Source organism: Pseudochaenichthys georgianus, chromosome 14 (assembly GCF_902827115.2).
Source record: "Pseudochaenichthys georgianus chromosome 14, fPseGeo1.2, whole genome shotgun sequence".
Lineage (NCBI taxonomy): Eukaryota > Metazoa > Chordata > Actinopteri > Perciformes > Channichthyidae > Pseudochaenichthys > Pseudochaenichthys georgianus.
Genome location: NC_047516.1, coordinates 514,161 through 532,544, shown reverse-complemented (window position 1 = coordinate 532,544; position 18,384 = coordinate 514,161). Strand labels below are relative to the sequence as shown.

At 41.9% G+C, this 18,384-nt stretch overlaps 2 protein-coding genes across 4 annotated transcripts; one reads left to right on the top strand and one right to left on the bottom strand.

Moving 5' to 3' along the window:
* Window positions 1–9,071: 9,071 nt before the first annotated feature.
* Window positions 9,072–11,598, bottom strand: LOC117458365 (uncharacterized). Of its 3 annotated transcripts, none has more exons than XM_071205455.1 (7): window positions 11,467–11,598; window positions 10,484–10,680; window positions 10,232–10,276; window positions 10,075–10,139; window positions 9,856–9,964; window positions 9,497–9,568; window positions 9,072–9,368 (listed from the first exon to the last, which is right to left on the bottom strand). In XM_071205455.1, the coding sequence occupies exons 2-7, from the start codon at window positions 10,616–10,618 to the stop codon at window positions 9,075–9,077; spliced, it is 720 nt and encodes a 239-aa protein (XP_071061556.1). In that variant the 5' UTR covers window positions 10,619–10,680; window positions 11,467–11,598; the 3' UTR covers window positions 9,072–9,074. The 3 variants fall into 3 exon arrangements, with proteins under 3 accessions (XP_071061556.1, XP_033954680.1, XP_033954681.1); XM_034098789.2 differs by having other exon boundaries at window positions 11,472–11,598; XM_034098790.2 differs by lacking the exon at window positions 11,467–11,598 and adding an exon at window positions 11,201–11,311 and having other exon boundaries at window positions 10,484–10,544.
* A 1,734-nt stretch (window positions 11,599–13,332) lies between these two features.
* LOC117458545 (histone H2A-like) lies at window positions 13,333–17,571 on the top strand. Its single transcript, XM_071205507.1, has 2 exons — window positions 13,333–13,628; window positions 17,202–17,571. Exons 1-2 carry the CDS (start codon window positions 13,333–13,335, stop codon window positions 17,569–17,571), a joined length of 666 nt encoding a protein of 221 aa, XP_071061608.1.
* Window positions 17,572–18,384: the final 813 nt, after the last annotated feature.

The window sequence follows — 18,384 nt, the reverse complement described above, 5'->3', positions numbered from 1 at the left end:
GATTGTTTTGCATTTAAAAAAATATCTTACACATTAAATGTATTGTCATTGGAAATATATATTTTACATTATGTTATTAGTCATACATTTATTTATGATTAAAGAAACTTTTTAATTATCAAAGAAACATTGATTTACGATACGATACGATATACGATACGATATTACTTTATTGTCAGATCAAGTCTGAAATTTGACTTGCGTCACAGCAGCTCCATGTCCATGATTTAGTGAAAAAAGCAATTTTATTAAATAAAAGTTTGGGTTTTCTAGGAATTTTTACATCTTTCAGGTCTGCCTTTATGATTGCCACCAACAACAACAAACAGGACTCCCCGAAAGCAAATGGGTAAATCGAACACTGGTCGATTGTGTTTAGGATATACATATTTTATATATACAGTGGGGCAAAAAAGTCAGCCACCAATTGTGCAAGTTCTCCCACTTAAAAAGATGAGAGGCCTGTAATTTTCATCCTAGGTACACTTCAACTATGAGAGACAGGATGGGGAAAAGAATCCAGGAAATCACATTGTAGGATTTTTAAAGAATTTATTTTCAAATTATGGTGGAAAATAAGTATTTGGTCAGCTACAAACTCCACTATGGACAAGACCAAAGAGCTGTCAAAGGACACCAGAAACAAAATGGTAGACCTGCACCAGGCTGGGAAGACTGAATCTGAAATAGGTAAGCATCTTTTTTAGATATTTACTTTGCAGACATTTAAATGTAAATGGAAACCTAGTTAACAGTTAATAATGCAACATGTGCTTAGTGATTAAGAGAAGTGCCATTTATATATATATATTTATATGTGTGTTAAAGCAAACAGATATTGTTCTAAACTGTATTAAAGTAAACAGGTATTATCTTGAACTGTATTGAAGTGAACCTGTATTATTTGGGACTGTTTTTAAGTAATCCTATATATATAAACCTTCTTACATCTTGTGCTTATCTTTCTTACAGTGCAGACGCTTTTCTGCTTGCTCCTGCCTCTGCTTACTTTTTATGCTGATTTTCCTATTCTTATTCTCTGAAAACTTCGAGCAGCGGCTCCTGGACATTAACCTATCACTGGGACAGTTCATCTTCGTAAATAGACGGAGGTTTTCAGCCATATTTCAACATTTTTACGACGACCCCAGTCTTACAGTAGCGTGGCCTAGCAACAGCTAAAGCCTGGTAGGCTACTGCATGCTATTTCGCTTAAGCTAGTTGGTAGAAAAATGCCTCCGTTCTCTACAGATGACTTCAACAAACTTCTACAGAAGATAGCTGTGCTGGAAATGAAAATGCAACGGTTGGAAGTTAACGTGGAAGTGAATGGACTATGTTGTGGGAATGACACCACTTTACCAGTGTTGCAAAATAATGGAAAACAGGCAGAGCCCAACACTCTGAAATATGTGATGCGACCGGCTGGCCTGCATTGTTATCACCCAGGAAGAGCGCCTCTTCAACCCCTAAACAGCAGTGGACAGCTGCTAAAGGGAGAATTACAAAAAATCCTCCTAAACCACCAAGTGTGCCAATCCAGAACAGATACGCTCCGCTGACCGAGAGCCGGAGATCTCTTTCTGATGACCTGGATAACCCGTCCTCTTCACACAGCAGGGTAAGGACCAATAGCTACTCCAAAAGTAAAAGGCTAGAGGGAAAGCTAACGACTGGGCCTGAAACTCTGATTGTGGGTGACTCTGCTGTAAGAGATGTAAAAGGTCTGTGTAATAAGAACAACACCAAAGTACTCTGTTTTCCCAAGGATGTGGTCTCTGACTTGGCTGAGAAGATCCTGCAAATTGGGGCTGAACATCTGACTGTGAAGAATGTGGTACTACATATTGGAACAAATGATGTTGTGAAACAACAGTCAGAAGTGCTGAAAGAAGACTTTAAATGTCTGTTGGAAACTGTCAGCTGTCTAAATGCAGAGGTGTTCATCAGTGGCCCTCTACCGCCAGTCAGAAGAGGAGTGGAGAGATTCAGCAGACTGTTTGCACTGAACACCTGGCTTTCAACTGCCTGTACTGACCATTCTGTGCATTTTATTGACAATTTTAACTTTTTCTGGGACCGCAGACATCTTTTCAAGGCAAATGGAGTTTGCCTGAACAAGTCAGGAGTGAAATTGTTTATCTCTAACATATTCAACTGCCTGCGTCATCAATCTGTTCCCTCTGCCAAGGACAAGCGGCAAGAGGAAACCCCCCCCTGTCAACGCCTTTGAGGATACTCCGTTCACCCTTTCACCCTCGCCCACCATCCTGGAGATCGTTGAACACATGAAGGAGATACAGAGGGCTGGCACCAATTCCTTCCTGGATTTCAAAGACCAAACTAAGGCGATACGCAGGGCTGGCAGCATGTCCTTTACCCCCGCCCCTCAACGACGCCCACCAAAATCACCGAAGCAGAGATGCACACCATCTCCCCCGGCTTCATCACCATGCCTACCACAATCATCCAAACCAAAACAATACAAGGAAGATGGAAGCAGATTTCCAAACCCCCCTTCCTACAGTGTAGCCCTCACCCTGCCCTCCTATGATGAGAGGAGCAGGGTGGTGGGTCCTCCCTCCCCTTCAAAGCCTGATAGGGATGTGTGTGTACAAAACGCTGCAAACTGATATCTGCTGGGTCCAGGCTCAAGGGCGTATGGCACTCTCAACTCTTTCCAGGACATGCCGGGGCCCTGCCTGCCAGTAGCTTTGCCGATATCTGTGTTGATAGGTAATAGATTAAGAGCGGTGAATCATCTCTAAAACATTCATAGTTTATTAAATGAACATGCCCTCAGACACCGTTTCCTGCAAGATATTGCAGGAGGCCCCCCGTTACCGGAGTCTCTCGGGCTTAACAGGTTAAGAAAATGGTCCCACTGCAACAAAGCTAAAATCCAATCATCCAAAATGGTCGCAGCGTGAGTAAGCGCATCTCAAGCTCGTCTGTTTGTTGCTGTTAAATTAGCTCTTTAAAGCTCATATCATTGATCCACATGATCTGAACCCACGAACATTTGTATAACATAGTAAAGCGGCTCACTGCGGTCTCAGGATTATTGTATTTTTTGCATTTGCAACTATGGAGGGAAACATGTTTCTGCAAAATGTGTGGGACACGATTCAGCAAATCAAGACCGACATGCTGACTCACATTGACTCAAAAATGGATCCCATTCAAAGTAGCTTGAGCAGGATACACAAGTCCCTGTCTAGTTTGGGAGACTAGGTCAATTTGTTAGAGCAGCGTGTCGGGGCTAATGAGGACAATGTACACGAGTGTGTCGCTCGAGTCAAGCAGCTTGAGAAAGACAACTCCTTCCTAATGTCTAAAGTGGATGACTTGGAGAACCGGAGCCGACATTCTAACCTTCGCTTCGTAGGAATCCAGGAGTCCGCTGAAGGCAGTGACATTATCGGCTTCATGTCTCGGCTCATCCCGCAGCTCCTGGGGCCAGATGCCTTCCCTACCCTGCCGATCATTGAGAGGGCACACCGCTCACCGACTGCCAGGCAAAACTCCCGTACCAGCCCGCGCGCGGGCCATCATGATCGAGCTGCTGAACTTCCAGGACAAAGTAAAAATCCTTCGTCTTGCCAGGGAGAAAAAGTCTCTGGACTACAACGGAAAATACATCAGCATATATCCCGATTTCAGTCCCGAGCTTACCAGAAGACGCCGGAGCTTCGATCCAGTCAAACGCAAGCTCCGAGTCTTTATGTCCACTTCAAACTCTCCTGGGTGACGAACATCCCCAGAGATGAGGCTGCTGCTAATGGTAGCATGTTGATCCACTTCGATGGTGCAGCTAAGGGACTTTCTTTCGTTAGAGCCCACTACTATTGCATTACTGCCCCGAGTGGCTGTTATTGTTAAATAATGTTTGTGTTCGTTCGGATGAATTTCTTTGAGCTATGACTTCTTTATCCTCTTCGTAATGCAGACTGAGCTCTGTGCACATACAATATATCCGATTAAAGCTGAGGTTCCACAGATTATTTAGGTATATATCATCACTGAGTGATCCGAACTCTTGACAGGGGACGCAAACACAGACATCACAACACGTACCTTTTACGGAGCTTTTACGGGAGATCGTCTCACCGTAGCTGTCAATCTGATCAAAAGACGTGTTCAATGGCATTAAAACGAGAAAAAACGCGGCTGAATCGGTTAATCCATAGGTTGATAATGTTTGTGTAATAATTTTTTTTTTTTATAATCCATAATTCCATTTTTATGTAAAAATCGGAGAGCAAAAATTAGCTGCTAATGGTAGCCACCAGAGTTATCGCAGCTTCCGGTCTTTGCTATGTGGCAGTCTCACACACACACATTACCAAATAAGGAGTATGTGGGAGTTCCCCTTGATTCCATTGGCTCTGACGGTTAGAGAGAGATGTCAATCAGCAAAATCGACCAAGATAGGTCAAATCCACCCAAATGACCCCAGAAGTGGGGTTTTGCATCAATCTTGATACAGGGTACTTATTATATGTTGTAGTTTGGATTCCTAAAGCTTTTTGTCTACCATCCCATCATTCAAGGGTGGTCTTCACTATAAGTACTTTTTTTTTTTTTGGACAGACACAATAATTTCCCTTTTTCTTACAGTGTTTAATCTGAATTTATACTTTCAAATAAAAACATCTATATTGATTCTGACACTTCTACATCCAACTCACAGGTGTAACCTTGCTTTGAGAAAAAAGATTATTAATGTAACGAAGATATGGTCATTTGTTCTGGGAATGTCATTTTCGAGCCTGAAACCTGAAAAACAGGCTCGGGGCTGAACGGAAAACAGTCTGACCTGTTGATCCAACAAAAGGGTGTACCCCAAGCATCAACTCTGGGCCCACTTCTGGCCATTTACATAAATGATTTATCTTCTTGTCTCATTAATTGTTGTACTCACCTTTATGCTGATGACACTGTCATATATACATCCAAATCAAATTTCTCACATATTCAGATCTCTCTTCAATTGGATTTTAATATCTTACAGGACTGGCTATCACACAATAAACTACTGCTTAACAAAACAAAATCTTATACCATGGTCTTTGGTACCAGGCAGAAGCTCAAATCCAAAACTAATGTAGTAATAACATGTAAGGATGTTACTTCTCTGCATACAGTTGATAGCTTTAAATATCTTGGTGTATGGCTAGACTCTGAACTTTCATTTAAACTACATATAAAGCATGTAATACAAAAAGTCAATTACGGAATCAGTGTTTTACACAGCTCTCGTAATTGTTTTACGCTCAGTGTCCGAAAGAGAATTGCTTCTCAACGTATTCTTCCGATTATGGACTATTGTGATGTTGTCTACCAAAATGCAGATACATCAGATCTTGCTCCACTCAACATAGCCTACAACAGACTATGCAGATTTGTTCTTGGTTGTCCTTTTCGTACACATCACTGCACAATGTATAACCAACTTAAATGGCCTTCTTTAAATGTAAGAAGACACACGCATGCATTTATGCATTTATGCACAATGCATTTATGTTAACTATCCCATTTATTTAAAGCAGTATTTTGTACCCTACTCACCAAATCATCAAGTTACACATTCTGTTCAGATGTATTTCTCTGTCCTCTGCAAAAAAAATTATTGGCAGAAGAGCGTTCATTTTCAAAGCCCCAACAGACTGGAATACTTTACCTGCTGCTATTAGATCTCTTGCATGATTGGGTATGTTTAAACATGCATTGTTATCTCACTTTCAACTGGTCTGCACTTGTTATTAACTGATATTGATGAAACTGATTTGCTCGACTGTCTCAAATTGTAATGATTGTGTGCATTGCTTGAATTTCACTTAACAGACTGTATGTGGTTTGTCTTGTGTGTCATGTTTTGCATTTTGTCTTTTTGTTTATGTATGTCTGTAAGTTGTTGCTATTGTCGGGACCCCCTTGAAAACGAGATGGTGCATCTCAAGGGGTTCATCCCAATGAATACACATGTCTATATATAAAAGGGGTCCGTTTTCTGCTAATTTTGAGGGTCTCACTCGTGTTTTTGGTTTGTCATACATACATTTATTTTAGTGCAGGGAAACGATTAATATTTGTTATTAATGTAAATTAATCGCATGATTGTTCTACGAAAAATTCTATAGTGAAAAAAGTAGTGTATATATATGCACTTTTATTGTAATCGTACTGCTATATGAACACAAGTGCAGTAACATATTAATTAATTAATTAATGCTTTAATTAAGTGAGTACTTCTACTTTTAGTCAAGTACAAGATCTGAGTCTTTCTTCCACCTCTGCTACTTGGCAATTTTCTTATTTTCATTTTTGACGGTTTTCACCCGATGCACCTTGAACGCACCAAAATGGCAGCTCGGTGCAAACCATGGATGTATAATAAGAACGCTGCAAACACAACTTCTTCTCCAATAAAGGCTCAAATCCACAAAGTTAAAATCATATACCCGGCGGTCTGTGCGTGAAAAATATGATAGATAGTTAGACATCGTGTCTTAATTTGAAAAGCGTGCATCATAATGTAAGCATCCTTTTAAAGCACCGCTAAGATTAAAACAGCAGCATTTACAAACTGAGGCTGAACAAGAGGACTTACCGAACAGCGGAGCACCAGCCGGATCACCGGGGCATCACCGGGGGTCACCGGGGGATCACCGGGGTCAGAAAGTCTCCGGTTGTTCCGTTTGTTTGGCCTGAAATTCCATGGGAGCCTGCCTGCAGACCTCCAGTGTCAGGACAGTTCCGGTGCAGACCTCCAAGAGGCTTCTCAATACTCAAATTTCCCCTCCTCGACTCCTCGGTCCTCCGGTAGTGACCCGGAAATGAATTTCAGCGCGCCATTTTGAAGGACGTCTCATTTCTCTAAATGCACACCGAGGATCGAGCATCGAGGAGGCTCTCTGGAGGAGCTATAACCGAGGATACACTGATGGTTCCTCCACGGCTCCTCCGCGGATGCATTTCCGGGAACGGTGGAGGCGTGACGCACGGCCGGACTTATCTCAGCCAATGACAGCTCTGCATGCATCCCCTGGATATTATTTGAGAACCTGCTCTCATCGCAACGCGATGTTTACAGTGAGAACAGCTGTGAGGTCCTGCAGAAAGCAGAGCAGTGTGTAAAATATATATCACTCAGTATAACAGACCTACTCTCTTTATTTGCTGTAGTTTAGTAGATATCTACAAAGAGTCCATATTTTTCTAAAACCATTTAGTGCTTCACATAATAAAATACACAACGGCTGTAGCCTGATTATGCTTTAGCAGCTGTAGGTGTGTGTGGTACAGTATGTAGGTGTGTGTTGTACAGTGTGTAGGTGTGTGTTGTACAGTGTGTAGGTGTGTGTTGTACAGTGTGTAGGTGCGTGTGTTGTACAGTGTGTTGTACAGTGTGTAGGTGCGTGTGTTGTACAGTGTGTAGGTGCGTGTGTTGTACAGTGTGTAGGTGTGTGTGTTGTACAGTGTGTAGGTGTGTGTTGTACAGTGCGCAGATGCCGCGGACAGACGGGTCTCAGTTGGTTTGATGTCCTTACTTTTAATACTTGCAAATACAACTTTTGGCCCGTAATTTCAATTCCCCATTTCAGCGACCAGAGAGAGGGGGGGGGGGGGGGGGGTATATCCAGTCTCTGACTGTGTTACGTTATTATGAGAGTGCTCTCATACTTTAAATTGTATATATTTATATAAATATATTTGTGTGTGTGTGTCCGCATCTGTAGCCTGTTATTGTCTCATTATACCGCACTCTCAATGAATTCAAATAAAATATGTGGGGGAACAATGTTCAGCTGATCTAACAGAGATTATAAAATATGACAAAACACTCGACAGCTGATGCAGCTGTTGGCACGTAATAATGAACGGACGTCGCTTTAATATGACCGCTCAGAGGAGAGGAGTTCTCATTTCTTTAAACGTCTGCTGCTTCCCCTCCTCTCTCCTCGGTTCCCCTCCTCGGTCCTCCGCTCGCATCTCCTGTGGGCGGGTCTAAGTCTCGAGGAGGGGAGTCGAGGAGGGGAAATTTGAGTATTGAGAAGCCTCTCCAGTGTCAGGACACCTCCACTGTCAGTACAGGAAGTGACGATTCTGACGAACACGTTTTTTTCCCCGCCCACTGAATCACAATGGAGACTCATCACGGAGGTGATGAGTCCGCTCACCTTGCACTTTGGGTCGGCCTTGGTCAAGCCCTTTTGACCCCCCAGCCTGGTTCTCGTAAAAGTTTTTCGCTCAAAAGACACCATGGAGGAATGTAACGGGAGTTGACAGGGGACTCTGCCCGCCTCACGAGTGCCTATTTTCGGACACTTTTTTCCACTTTCCCCGGTTTTATTATTTTTTGGGCTATTTCACCCGGTTTCTACCTTGGACATTGCCCGGTCTCGGGTGTCCCCCCACGGCCTGTGTCCAGCCCGCCCCCCACTCATCCATATATTAACGGATTTTGACCATTTTTGTTGCATTTTTCTCCCCTCACTGATCGAATGGCAAACGCGACCCATACCCAGATATTTTAACTATGTCAGCATGACACCACTTAAGAGGGCAGTAGAAGTTAGTTAAAACCATATTTATTTTCTTAAAATTATTTGCCTCTTATTTATGTCATAAGCCTGAAAATGTTATGTATAATTATGTTACTTATTATGTTACAGCTCTATAGTCTAATTACTGTTTGATATTACAATAGACTGTTTCACTTCACTCCTACATACTTTATTTCTCCCTTTACTGCACTATTGGATTAAGAATCTGCATATTAAACAATTTGCTATAAATTATATCCATTTTAGATTCCATTATGTATTAAAATGTCAATTATTTTCATATTTGGTAGTTATTTTTTCTGCTAGATCCCCTTGATGGACTCCCAAATTGCCCTTGTGGTGTGATGCGGGAGACAATAAAAGGCTTATCTTAAAGTAAACCAACATACCTCTGTGGTGTTCATGGTATAATCAAGGTGAATTATCAAATGCTTCATTGAAAAACAAAACAAAGCAAAACACACAAAAACTGACAAAGTGTTCCAACTTCCTATTGCCCTTTATTCAAACAGAAATGCATTCGCAGAATGCCAGATACCCTCTTTTGTCTCTGATCTCGTTTAAGAAGGTCCACATGTCTTCCATATGTTTAAACCTAAACTTGAATGGCTCCAAGATTGCCTCCATCTCATCCTCGTTACATTCGTCAGGTTTTTCCTCCCAAAGCTTGACAGCCTCTCTTAGTTGTGCTTCCCCCATGCTCACTGCATCGGGCAAATGCACCCTGGTGCACAAATGTTTGTGTGCCACCACCCATTCTGCTGCCTTCTTGCAGTCCTGCACGATCTTAGATGTTGGCTACGGAAAAGAGAAAATATATCATACCCACTGATACATATTAAGCATTAAGTAGCTTTTTGGCAGACTAACCCAAGGAAAGGGCGTCCTCCTTGGATATGATGTATATAACTAGTAAACAAGCCTACCGCTTCCATTGTTTTATCCACATCTTTCCCAACTGAGACATCAGCTGGATGAGGCTGAAGTTGCTCCTCTTTCTAAAAAACAAAAAAACTTCAAATGTACAAAATACAAGGGACTATTGCCATGAACTACCATACTTTTAGTAAAGTATGCTAATTTCAACATATTCTTTAGTTTAAGGACTGTCCTCCAACATCGTCCTAAATACTGATACCACGAGGAAGAATAAATGCAGTAAATATTGACAAAATACATATATATTTAAATATAGAGTGGTGAAACAAATAATGAAATTGAAGCTTTAGTGTGAGAGTAGATACAAACACAACTTAAATGAAATAGATTGCAATGCAAATCTGACCTCCGTGATGTCATCCAACTTCCTCTTCCTCATTCTGAACACTGGAGGCACCTCACCTCGCAGGAGGGCTTTAGATTTCTCTGTCCAGTGGGCAAACATTTTGCCATGACTCAAATAAAAAGGGTTAAATAAAGAAACAAATACAGGTACTGTTGGTATAACATTGTGTTTTTTAACCATTTCAAAGTTAATCTAACGTCAACATTTTAGTGGTCTCACCTTCCGAGGTCGAAATTCTCCATTAGCATGACACACCACCATTTTCGCAAAGCTGGCATGTCAGTCTAAAAAAGGAAAGAAATATATTATCACTGTATGTCAGATTAAATGTCATAATGGGATTTTGAGTTTACTTTAAATGACCAGATCAACTTACAATAGTGAAATCATAGGGTGCATCTAGTATGGTGTAAAGGGCATACTATGAAAGAAAATATATAATTTAATGTTATTATCTTAAAAACAACAGAGAATTCAATCAGACCAATAATGTAGCCTCAACATGAAGATGCCAGTCATTCCCATACAGTTGCCTGGGGAAACCCTAGCATGTCAGAAAGCATTTAGTTGTTTTGTTATGGTTTGACATTTCAGTTGAATATAAATGATACAAATGGTATACTATTACCTCTATTACCAAACCAGTCGTCTCTTTCCACGGTCCAGGATGTATTGACTGTGAAAGGTTTCTAGAAGGAAAAACACAGCTGTATGAAGATCTAAACAGGTCGCTATCAAAATGATCAATATGGTCCTCTTTCATGCACAACACACACCATCAGAGGTGGCAGGCTTTGCAGTGCCACAGAGGATTGAAAGATGCATCTACAAAAAACAGGAACAAATGTTACAAAATGTAAAGTACTAAAACTTCAATTAAAACAATACTTCATACGGCCAGTCTTTGCACGCTGTTTAAGTGTGAAAACAACTTATTTCACTATACATTACATTCTACAATGGCCAGAAACGATAGACACACTTTTAATCTGCATTATCTCTTCTTTTAAAAGATACCAGTGTCATTGCCAACAACAACACATGCAGACCTATCCTTGCTAACCTCTTTACACAAACGTTTAATAGAGCCGAACTGACAAAAACTTAGCTAACAACGTAAAAAGACTATATAAATATATATTTTTCACATTACACAATTGCCTCTGCATTCGATATTATTGGTTTTAGTAATAACGTAATTAATAACTAGCTGTGAACAACTATTGCACAATTTCTTAAAGAAATTAGTTCCGTAACAAAAACACATGCTTGTACATCGGCACACACACACGGTTACTTAAGGTTTCTCACACAATGCCACTGCCTCGTAGCAAATAAGACATACCGGCTTGTCTCCATTTATCACAAACTTGTGCTCAGTTTCCCATGTCTCGGTAAACGAGTGCATTACATTGCCTCCATCAACTTTTTTGTTATTACCGCTGATGATATTGAGACGCATCAGAGAATAACGGCATAGGTGGCCTATGATAAGCAAATGATATGCTCTGCAAGTATATATATATTATATCTATACATTTTTGTTTTGTCTGCGAAACAATACATTTAGACTGCATTCATTGTTTTGGATAGTGCAAACAGGTCACGCACCTTACCTTACTAATTTGCAAAAACCATCAGACGAGTCGTTCGGTGGGCGGGGGAAAAAACGTGTTCGTCAGAATCGTCACTTCCTGTACTGACAGTGGAGGTGTCCTGACACTGGAGGTCTGCACCGGAACTGTCCTGACACTGGAGGTCTGCACCGGAACTGTCCTGACACTGGAGGTCTGCAGGCAGACCCCTCTCTGAAATTCCGACAAGCCGCTGCAGCACCGTGAAACTCCACCTTAAAGGGACGCCTTCAGGGACGCGTCGGAAATGTCGCTTTTATAGTCATTTCATTTAAACTGAGGAGGTAGAAGTACTCAGATCTGCTTCTAAAGTAAACGTAGAAGTACTCAGATCATTAGCTGCAGTACTCCTTGTCGATTCTACTTACTACTATACATTTGAAATAGTTGATTACTACAGTACTTTGTTTATTTCATAGCAAGAGGAGAGTTAAATGCTTTCCAATAGAATATTACATTATTATTATATATTTGTTTCTAATTTAGGCTATATGTTATTATTTGTATTTCTCTGTTTGTATTAATGTGTTTGAAAATAAATAGTTATTGTGATATCTATATGCATAATATCTAATGCATGTATTGAGTCATTGCAAATGCTGAACATGAATAAACGTTTGATGTAACAGTTAATAACTGGAGGTATTATCACGTCAGCAACGATGTCTGCATGCTTTTTCGTGCCGTCAGAATTTGACATGTGAAATATTGCAGTGGCTTCAAATCCCTGTTTGATATGATACTGTATGTTGTCATGCCACACCTGACAGATGCTGTGCCTGCTATGTATTGATCTGTGTTTGAGCTCTTTCCAAACACTTCCAAGCATTCTATATTTCTCTGGAAATAGATATTCACTTTGTAATGCAGCCAGGTCTCTCCAGCGTGTTCCACCACTTCATTAGACAACAGGTCAACTTCAGGATGTGCTTACAGGACAAAGCCAACCGCTACAGCTCCTGTTTCCAGACCTGCAGCCCCCTGATTGGTGCACCTCTGAAAGCTTATCATTACATTACACGTCACGTGTTAGACGCTTTTATCCAAAGCGACTTACATGTTATGTTTGTTTACCTCCTAATGTTTCATTAACCGTACAGTGTACTGTTTTAATGCAGATATTGTGTTTCTTTAGTATTACTTCAGTACAGGGAATATATCGCAGTCATTTAGATTGGATTTGTCACATTTTAGTTTCAGGGATTGTTTTCATATTAATGTGTTTAAACTTTAAAAACTTAACACATTTGAATATAATTAACATTCTCTGGATGCACTGAAAATGTCAAAAAGTGTTTCTGTGGGATTATTTATCAAACACTTTTTATATTAAGGGTTATGGTCTGGTTAAATATGTCCTGTTTTATTTTTAAATAAGCCTCATGAAGAGCCTTGCCAACGTGAGCCCCCTTCTGATTGGACGATCGTCGATACGCTCGCTGGTGGCCAATCAGAGAGCAGCTGGTGGATATAAAGAGCCGCTGTGGCGAGCAGAGCCACAGTTCGTTGGAAACCCGAGAAATGAAATATATCAGGAAGAGGCAAGACCGGAGCTCACACATAACTCGAGCCCTGCATGCGGCCTCTCGTCGCTTCGGTTCTCTCTCTGTGTTCCTGAGAAAGTGTGTGTGAGCTCCAGCTCTACTGATCCATCATCTGTGTGTCTGGATAAACCTCTGAATGGACTCTGTGCTCTTTTTTCTGGAGTGTTTACCTCGGACTATAGGAGCTAGCTTAGCATGCTAGCTGGAAACACGTTAGCAACACTAGTCAGATTGAGAGTTTGACGGAGAGAGAAACGGCGTGTTTAACGGAGTCTGCAGGGAAAGGTGATCTAGGAAACATGAGTAAAGTCCAGATGCTGCTGTCGGTGAAGAAGCAGCGACTCACTGCTGCTAATGAAGAGATATTTGCTCTGTTTAAACAAACGATAGCAGAGCTCGAGGAGGAGCTGTCTCTTTCCAAAGAGGAGAACGAGAGACTGCAGAAACTACTGGACGCTGTTTTACAGCCTCAGCTTCGGATACACAGAGCAGATGTCCAGCAGCTGGTGGTGGTTAAAGAAGAGCCTCCCCCTGACCAGCAGGAGGGGAGCACCAGCCTGGACCTGGAGGACCCAGAGCCCCCCCCACACATTAAGCAGGAACAGGAGGGGGAGCAGCTTCAGGAGCTGGAGGAGGCTGATATCACCAAGTCCACTTTCACTCCTGACCCTGTGAAGAGTGAAGATGATGAAGAGAAACCTCAGTCCTCTCAGCCTCATCAAAGACAAACTGAACACATGGAAACAGAAGCTGGTGGAGAGGACTGTGGAGGACCAGAACCAGCCAGGAACTCAGATCCAGAGAGCAGTTTACAACCAAAGACTGAGGACCACACTGGAGACTCTTCTGAAGACACTGATGACTCTTCTGAACCTGACACTGAAGATAGTGCTGATTGGAAGGAGACCAGAGAACCTGCCTCAGGCTCAAACTCACTGAAACATAGACAAGAATCTGTCAGTGATCCCCGACGTAGTGCTGGAGAGAAACCATTCAGCTGCTCAGTCTGTCAGAAAGCTTTTAGATATAGAAAAAAACTATATCAACACATGAGAGTCCACACAGGAGAGAAACCCTTTCGCTGCTCAGTCTGTAAGAAAACTTTTTCACGGAAGGAACATGTAAAGGAACACATGAAAGTCCACACAGGAGAGAAAGCATTCAAATGCTCAGTTTGTAAGAAAGCTTTTTCACATAGTGGAAGTTTAAAGACACACATGAGAGTCCACACAGGAGAGAGAGCACACAGCTGCTCAGTCTGTAAGAAAGCTTTTTCACATCTTGGAAATTTAAAGACACACATGAGAGTCCACACAGGAGAGAGAGCACACAGCTGCTCAGTCTGTAAGAAAGCTTTTTCACAGAGTGGAAGTTTAAAGACACACATGAGAGTCCACACAGGAGAGAGAGCACACAGCTGCTCAGTCTGTAAGAAAGCTTTTTCACAGAGTGGAAGTTTAAAGACACACATGAAAGTCCACACAGCAGAGGGAGCACACTGCTGCTCAGTCTGTAAGAAAGCTTTTTCACAGAGTGGAAGTTTAAAGACACACATGAGAGTCCACACAGGAGAGAGAGCACACAGCTGCTCAGTCTGTAAGAAAGCTTTTTCACGGAGTGGAAGTTTAAAGACACACATGAGAGTCCACACAGGAGAGAGAGCACACAGCTGCTCAGTCTGTAAGAAAGCTTTTTCACAGAGTGGAAGTTTAAAGAAACACATGAGAGTCCACACAGGAGAGAGAGCACACAGCTGCTCAGTCTGTAAGAAAGCTTTTTCACAGAGTGGAAGTTTAAAGACACACATGAGAATCCACACAGGGGAGGGAGCACACAGCTGCTCAGTCTGTAAGAAAGCTTTTTCACAGAGTGGAAATTTAAAGACACACATGAGAATCCACACAGGAGAGAGAGCACACAGCTGCTCAGTCTGTAAGAAAGCTTTTTCACAGAGTGGAAGTTTAAAGAAACACATGAGAATCCACACAGGAGAGGGAGCACACTGCTGCTCAGTCTGTAAGAAAGCTTTTTCACGGAGTGGAAGTTTAAAGACACACATGAGTAATCATGTACAAAGGCACAAGTGTGTTGGTCGTCAGTCCTCACAGCTTAATGAAATTCAAACTGAGGATAACGGAGAGGCAGAGCCTCCAGTCAGCAGCTCAGCTGAACACATGGAAACAGAAGCCGATGGAGAGGACAATGAATAAGTCTTATGACTGTTCACACGTGAGAGAAATCTGTCTGTGGACAATATGTTTCATGTTTTTGTCATTCTGATGTATCCGTTAACCACTGACTGTTGATGAACCACTGCTCATTTAAGGTGGACTGACCTTTACAATGGACCAGCTAGTCTTAGTGTCTTAACGTCTTAACGTTTTGTAAAATGACGCTAGACCAGTGGTTCAGGGGTCTCCAACCTTTTTTAGGATGAGAGCTACTTTCAAAAAATAAAACAAGTCGTGAGCTACTTTTACTCCTCTTTTTCAGTTTTTTTGCAGTGTATATATTTAGCACATTTTAACATTATTATATGCTTACTTTTAACATTTGTGTGCTGTTTGGGTCTGTGGAAACCGTTTTCAGTGAAAAGAAAATGTATGATTTTTCTTTTAAATGTCCAACTTAAATGCATCAATCTGGTGCACTTTGAGCACAAAATGAATTTATGGATAGAGCTCTCAACACTCAGATGAAAGGGAGCTGTATACTTTTCAATAATCCAAACATCTTTAGAATATGATCACAACCAATAACAAATCATTTAAACTTGTGTATTCTTATCTTATGTTACCTAGTTAGCATTTTTCTTTTTATTTATGCATATTTTACTAATCACTCCCGTTTTAAACTGTTTACTGTCCTATAGTACACATTGGAATGATTTCTTACTTTATTTTGTACAACTCGGCTATATTAAATAGATAAAGGTGTGTTTTCTCTCTCTCTTTTCGCTCTCTGTCTCTGTCTCTTGCTCGCTCACAGAGGCTGTGTGCTCCTCCGTGGCAATGAAAGATAATAATAAACATAGGCCTATTTGTAAAGCGGGGGGACACAAACGGGATTTCGAAAAGTGTTACGGTTAAACTCCAAGTGGTGAGGTGCTGCTCCACATTGCTTTTCTTCCCGACTGCAACGCTGTTGTGTCTGTGTGTGAGAGCGTTTCACATGTGTGTATGAGAGATTTTTACATAATCTGCAAATGACTTTGGTTTCAGTTGTGTGTGTGTGTGAGCAGGCTCGGATTGGCCATCAAGAGATTCGGGACTTTTCCCGTTGGGCTGCTGCCGTTGGTGGGCCGCTGGCTCTGGCATAGGTGGGCCGTGGTCTGCGGACAATATGTTTCATGTTTTTGTCATTCTGATGTATCCGTTAACCACAGACTGTTGATGAACCACTGCTCATTTAAGGTGGACTGACCTGTACAATGGACCAGCTAGTCTTAGTGTCTTAATGCAAATGTTTTGTAAGATGACACTAGACCAACAACGTGCTGTTGGGCTGTGTGCTCTCTGCAGGACGGTGTCTGTACTGTTATTTATGGTATGAGAGCTTCACTCTGTTTTTGTTGTCCAAACGAAGCCAACAGAGCGATACGTCTTCTTTCCAGCAGATGGCATACATGTTACATCATCCAGTTCAACTGCCATCCACATAGTAATGATTCAAAACAGCAATGTGTGAGATATGGCTAGTAATTGACTCACAATCTCAACAGAATGTGAAGAGGTTACAGTCTTGCGGTTATGTCCAAGATGTTGTTTTTTGTTGTTGTAAGAGATAATAGGGATTGATGCAGAAAATAACCAGAAGATAGTCTGGATCGAGCCTTCAAAGAACCAGAAAGCGTTTTGAAGATTACTAGGGATATAGAAAGAATACAAATATTACAAATTATTATACTTTTTGCAGTGTCAACATCTACAAATGTAAAAGTATTCATTTATTAATAAATCATATCTGTTATAATTATGTATTTTTCAATTTGTTCATCACCTTAGTATTGAAGCTGATAAAGTTGGAGCTATTTTTAATAGCAGTATTGGCTATGCTGCTTGGTATTTTATTTTTTGTTGAAATAAGAAATAATTTACGAGTTTATTTTATTTTCTATAAAAATCAGAATCTGTCAAATAAAATTGTGCCATTAAAAAAAAAAAAAAAGGAAGACCGGAGGAAAGACCCGAGCCAAGGCTAAGACCCGCTCCTCCCGGGCCGGGCTCCAGTTCCGCGTCGGCCGTGTCCACAGGCATCTGAGGAAGGGTAACTATGCCCACCGTGTCGGTGCCGGAGCCCCGGTGTACCTGGCCGCCGTGCTGGAGTACCTGACCGCTGAGATCCTGGAGCTGGCTGGAAACGCCGCCCGGGACAACAAGAAGACCCGGATCATCCCCCGCCACCTGCAGCTCGCCGTCCGCAACGACGAAGAGCTGAACAAGCTGCTGGGAGGAGTGACCATCGCTCAGGGAGGCGTGCTGCCCAACATCCAGGCTGTGCTGCTGCCCAAGAAGACCGAGAAGGCCGCCAAGAAGTGAACACCCTGAACCCGCTTCTACCAACACCAAAGGCTCTTTTAAGAGCCACACACTTCTGTCCAGAGAGCTTTCCTCATCGAACCTGTGCCTCTATTATATAGTGTTGAAGAGAGGATAAGTGTATGTTCCTTATTTCTGATTATATTCTATAAACGATGAAATCTCAAAGCTTTTATCTGGGTTTCCAAGCAGTCTGTAACCCATCACATCAACTTTACTGTCAATCTTTCAGTTTGTGTGAACAGAGATCGAAATACCGTTTCCCACAGTCCAGTGGTTACACTTTGTATGGATTGGCACTATTTACAAGTTTCGTTATTTAACGATATTTTGAGGGGAAAGTGTGGTAGCACAAGCAGGCTATGTTGATGTCACTGCTAGGGCAGTCACGTCCGTAGTATAGTTGCGCTGCGCTGTCATGTTCTATTTCGTATAAGGCTTCGCCCTCTAAGGCTATCGCTATTGGGTAATCCCACAGCACCGTGTGCAGCACTGACAGACTTAATCCATGCCCACCTATGACGTGGGCCCCACCTCCGGCCTCACTTCCGTATAAATAGGAAGAAGGCCCGTCCAACTGCTCCCACTTTTCTTCAGCACTCCGTTGCAGAAGCACTGTACAGGCACAAGCTCTTTTCAGAGCTGTTTACTAGAAAGCAAACATTTCCCCCTGGCCCCATTCTCCCTCTCCTCCGGACGGGGGAGTCAGGGCGGGGCTCGGGGTTAGCCGACATATGAATTACAACCAGCTGTGGCTGGCTCGCTCCAGGGCAACTCTGTCTCCTAAAAATTACGTTCCCACAGAACTAAACT